Below are 5,286 nucleotides of genomic sequence, written 5' to 3'. Positions count from 1 at the left end.
AACGAGCAGGAGCAGGAGAGCTGGTACACGGTTCTGACGGATCTAATAGCCGAGGGGAAGGTGTACGACAGCCCCGCTTCCACCTCCTCTTTAGTGGGCTTTGAGGAGACCAGCTACGGACTCATTGCTCCTGCAACAGCTGCTTATAAGGAGGTATGGCAGGTCAACTTGAAATCCAAAGGCTTGGGTCAGATCAAGAACCTCACTGGAGTGTACCGGCTGTGTTTGTCCAGTCGGACCATCAGCTTTGTCAAACTGAACTCAGAAACAGCTGCTGTCAGTTTACAGCTCATGAACATCCGCAGATGCGGCCACTCAGACAGCTTCTTCTTCATAGAGGTGGGCCGGTCAGCGGTCACCGGGCCTGGGGAGTTCTGGATGCAGGCGGAGGACTCAGTGGTGGCGCAGAACATCCACGAGACCATCCTTGAGGCCATGAAGGCCATGAAGGAGCTGTCAGAGTTCAGGCCGCGGAGCAAAAGCCAGTCAGCCAGCACCAACCCCATCTCTGTGCCCACACGACGCAACCTCAACAACCTCCCCCCCAGTCAGACGGGCCTGGTGAGGAGATCCAGGACAGATAGCATGGCAGCAACGTCCCCGGGGAGAAAGTTCACATCCTGCCGGATAAGAACGGCCAGTGAGGGAGACGGAAGCGTGACCCGGCCAGTGTCCATGTCCATATCTGTGACTGGAAGTCCCACCAGTCCAAACTCTGGGAACCACCTCAGCAGGTCCCATACCCTCAGCAGTGGGCGCACCTGCAGGATGCTAGAGTCCTCCTCCAACCTGCATCACAGCCGGTCCATGCCGGTGTCCAACTCCCCTCCAGCCGCCTCCAGCCCCATCAGCATGTCTCCCAGAGGGGGGGCCAGTATCTACACTCCTGACAAAGCCAGGCGACCTTTCAGCTGCAGCGCCTCCATCTCTGGCTCCCTCAGTGACACTGGCTTCATGCTGTGTGACGATTACAGCTCCAGCCCGGGCGAACCCAAATTCCTCCCCCTGACCCGCAGCGACACCCCTGACTCTCTGTCCAGCACGCCTCCATCCCGTGACATCAGCGACCCTTGTGGCTACATGATAATGGAGGGGGCGAATGGCAGCAGGTCTGGGGCTTACGGCGAGGGTCTGGCGTTTGACAAGGCTTACAGGAAGCGGACGCACTCCCTCACCACACCACGTCAACAGAGGGTGGTGGCGCCGCTGTCCTCGGCCTCCCTGGATGAGTACACGCTCATGAGGATGGCCCACGGACAGAACTCTCACTCCGCCTCGCCCAAAGTGTGCTACCCTGAGGATTATGGAGACATTGAAATCGGTTCATCCAGGAGCTCCAGCAGTAACCTTGCCGACGATGGCTACATGCCAATGACGCCAGGTGTAGTGTCCCAGTCTGGCAGAGCAGACAACTACGTACCCATGAGCCCCATGTGCGTCTCAGCGCCAAAGCAGATTGTGAACCCTAGGGTGCACCCTCAGGCGGCTGCCAGCGGCGGCTACAAGACCAACTCCCCCTGCAGCAGCTCCCTGGAAGACAGCGGCTACATGAGAATGTGGTGTAGCTCCAAATCGTCCATGGAGAGCCCAGACAGGAATGGTGAATACATGAACATGTCACCTGGAAACCCACCTCCACTCCAGACCCCCCCTGATTACTACTTGGGCCTGATGGCTGGCGAACCCACATCAGTGAGGCCGGCTTACCAGGCCGGCTCCCTCACGCTCCCTGCTAAACTTCAGGCCTCTAAGAATGAGGAAAGCAGCCAGTATGTGTTGATGAGCCCTCAGAGTTTGAGGCAGAGGGCGGGTGAGTCAGACTATTATTCAGTGATGCAGCCCAGTGCAGCTCAGACCTCACCCCTGAGCCCCTCTGTACCCTCCCCAGTCAGACACGGCCGGGCGGACACGCTGCCCTACAGAGGGAGGCTGGGCAGACCTAACAGGCTATCCCTAGACACCCTGAGGACCCTGCCCAGCATGAATGAGCACCCCCTCCCTGGAGAACCCCGAAGCCCTGGGGAGTACATCAACATTGACTTCAGCGGCGCCAGATTCTCCCCGCCCTCCATTGTATCCGCAGAGAGCCGGTCTTCGTCGCTGGGTTCCAGCAGCGGGGGCCCGGGGAGGTCGTCTCTGACAGACTACATAAACCTGGAGCTGGGCTCACACTCACCCAAGGGGGCTGACACTCCAGCTGAGCGCTTGGACACACTCCCAGAGTCATCAATGTGCCCCTGCTCAGAGGAGGATGCCGTGTACCATCTGGATAGTGAGAAAAGGTCTCAGGGCCTCGGCGATGAGGTGAAAAACGACTACACTGAGATGACATTCGGGATGACCAGCTCGCCTCCACAGCTTGTTCCTCAGAACACAGCAAGGTATGTGTATCTGTGTGGGGAGGGAGGGAATATCTGTCATTTATTCTCATTTATTCCAACAGTCTGGCTGTGTGATTGATCCCAGGCGGAGGCAAATATGTAGTTGAAATATTAAAGAACATGCATGTTAATTGTTACATTTTTTTACTCAATGAATAAATGTGTAAATTTAATTTGTAAAAATGTGTAAAAGTAAACGTTTGATAATCAATATTGAATGAATGAATCCAGATAGGAAACATTATTCTTGGTTGATTTCCTTTAATATATTTATACTGACCAGTGATCACAAAGGAGATCACAAACAGGATGTATTAGCTTCAATATACAGTAACTGGAATGTGGCTGTAACTCAACATCCAGTAAATATCTTTTAATATTTTAGTAATTGGATTGTATTTTAAATCTTTAGTTAATAGCTTCTGTAATATTATAAACATTGTTCTCCAGCAGCCAGAGCAGCATGGAGAGGAGGCTACCACTGGAGGATCAGGGAGTCCCAGAAGGCATTGGGGTCTTCCTGCTCGGGGCCACCTCTTCCTCCACAGTTGACCCTGACTGCTCCGCCAAGGTGATCCGGGCCAATCCGCAGGGACGCCGGCGCCACAGCTCCGAGACCTTCTCCTCTACCGCCACGGTGACGCCGGTCTTCCCCTCCTTCGCCCGCGGCGAGATGGTGAAGAGGCACAGCTCGGTGGAGAACATCTCGTCCCGGAGCAGCGAGGGCTCCGACGAGGAGTACGGCAGCCCGGTGAACCGGCAGAGCGCGGCCGGCTACCCGAACGGACTGAACTACATTGCCTTGAACCTGCTGGACAACAGGGACATGGAGAAATGCGAGGACCTGGCTGGCTTCAAACCCACCAGCAGCTGCAAAGGGGGTATCAATGGATTACACAGCACACCATATGTCTGTTTGGGATTCAAGGAGGCTGCAACCACTGCCAAAGGTGAGCAAGGCCGATGTCAGATGTGTTACTGCTAAATAATGTATCCAACCTTTCAGCTTAAAGTGCTGCAGGTGTTTTTGTTTTAAAGGAGGGAGTGAATTGTTTCAGGAATGTGAAAGGTAGCTCTTTTTAAACCAAACAAAAGAGCAAAGCAGATGGTTTTACTGTGTGAAAGAGCTGCGATGTGCAGTTGGAAGAGGGGAAAAAAAGAAAACAAGGATGAATCCAAACTTGCATTTCCTCTAAATTCAAATTCAAACTGTCTCTGTGGATTAAAGTACATAAGTAGGTGGTGCTGATGTGGCCTTCAGGTGCTCCTCTTAAGCTTCTGCTTTGGAGTACTCACAAATCCTGTAAACACGAGTAGCATTTTTTGTTCGGGTGGCGGGAGCGTCAAAAAGAAGTGGCTTCTCAGGTTTTTTTTGCAGTAAATCACGCTTTTTTTTCTTTTTTTTTTTTTTACTGCTTTTGAAACCATTCCCATTCTGTAACCCTGACATTTCCCACAACACGTGAACGCAGCACAAGGCTGCTATGAAACGTGACCAAGCCGAGGGCTCTGAAGTAAACAAGCACCATGACTGAGCAGGACGCTGCCTCGCTGCTACTGTTGTGGGCTGCAGACACTAAAAATACACAAACACATTTCGGAATTCCACCAACGCTTATTGTGAATGGAAAAACAGAAAGGAGAGCAGAGATTCATTTTAAAGCATCAGACACAAGAATACAGTAAACACAGAGGCAGGGGTATTAAATAGGTCCTTATCAAGTCTATAAAATTGGTTTACTATGGCTTGTTATTAGCAGTAATGCCAAAGGAATGCCACAATGCTGATAAGTAAGGCTTCCTCTCAGTTGTAATGTCACACTGAGCCGCGGGCAGTTCCGGCTGTTTTTTTTCAGTTGGGTAGGCTTTAGGATGTGTTGCACATCAATGTGACCTCTATAGACCCCTTACTCCCACCATCCGTGATCAATACGGTGTCCCAGAATATCCCCGGCGAACAAAATAAAGCTGTGGTCGTGGGACAGCAGACGGTGTAAGCGAAGAGCGCAGGGACAGCAGAATGTTGACATTAAAGCCACATTTGACTCTCTGTCCCCCACTGGACCCAGAGAGCTCACATGTGTTTGCGAGCACGTAGAAGGGGTGTGCAGCGGCCTGGGGTGAGGAGGGGGGGGTTTGTACGCTTGACATGTGAGGCCCAGCACAAGTGGATATGTGTTTTTGTGTGTGTGTGTGTGTGTGTGTGTCCTTGTAGGCAGTGGAGGTGGAAAACAACAAAGTGGGCGAGTTGCTATGCCACCATCAGGTAACTGGATGTCACGGTCCGCATTCCTGGCAGAGCGGGTTTTGAAAAAGTTGCTGTGAGAGGGGCCTGTTTTTGTCCCGGCTCCAGTCCATTTTGAATAGAAAGTGGCTTTTATTTCACCACAAGGCCCCTGTGTACAGAGAGGAGAGAGAAGTTCTATTACGTTTCATTTTTAACACTGAAACTGATTATTTGCACAGTCGGTGACATTGTGGTGAATAAAGAGGAATGTACCAACACAGCACAAGCCCCCTCAGGATGGAAAGTCAATTATTTTCTCAGAAGGACCTTCTGCATGTACTTGCGTTTTTCTGTTAAACAGGTGGTAAAGTGAGTTAACGATGGTCTGCTGCATCCTTTCAGAAACTTGATTAGCAGCGTCAGGACTATTAGCAACGTGTTGTTTGTTTTCTTCCCCGAGGTGTGTTTGTTTGCACGTGTTCTGTACTCCTGTTTTGATCGAGCGCATGTATTTTTATGGCCCTAATAAAGCTTGTTGAATGTAACTGACCAGGGAGAGGGAGGGGAAAAGACTCCAAGCACATACATGTGGACTCTAGCACGTACACATGTGGGGCAGTCGGGGGTTGTTTTTTTTCCCCCTCTCTTCTCTCAGGGATCTTTTTTTTTTTTTTTTTT

The 5,286-nt window shown here is 51.4% G+C and overlaps 1 protein-coding gene across 2 annotated transcripts in view; it reads left to right on the top strand.

The window, feature by feature from the left end:
* LOC118340006 (insulin receptor substrate 2-like) overlaps nt 1–5,286 on the top strand; it is a 12,823-nt gene that overhangs the window by 469 nt on the left and 7,068 nt on the right. Inside the window, exons 2-3 of one of the 2 annotated variants that reach the window (XM_035677849.1) lie at nt 10–2,381; nt 2,835–3,331. In XM_035677849.1, coding sequence (XP_035533742.1) covers nt 10–2,381; nt 2,835–3,331 — 2,869 coding nt within the window. Of the gene's footprint in view, nt 1–9; nt 2,382–2,831; nt 3,332–5,286 lie in introns of both variants that reach the window. The other variant, XM_035677848.1, reaches the window with a different exon arrangement.

The sequence above is a fragment of the Morone saxatilis genome, unplaced genomic scaffold, assembly GCF_004916995.1.
Source record: "Morone saxatilis isolate NCDOM2014 unplaced genomic scaffold, NCSU_SB_2.0 Contig6, whole genome shotgun sequence".
NCBI classification, from domain to species: Eukaryota; Metazoa; Chordata; class Actinopteri; family Moronidae; genus Morone; species Morone saxatilis.
Note: the sequence above shows the minus strand (reverse complement) of the source record. Positions and strands in the feature narration are given on the sequence as shown.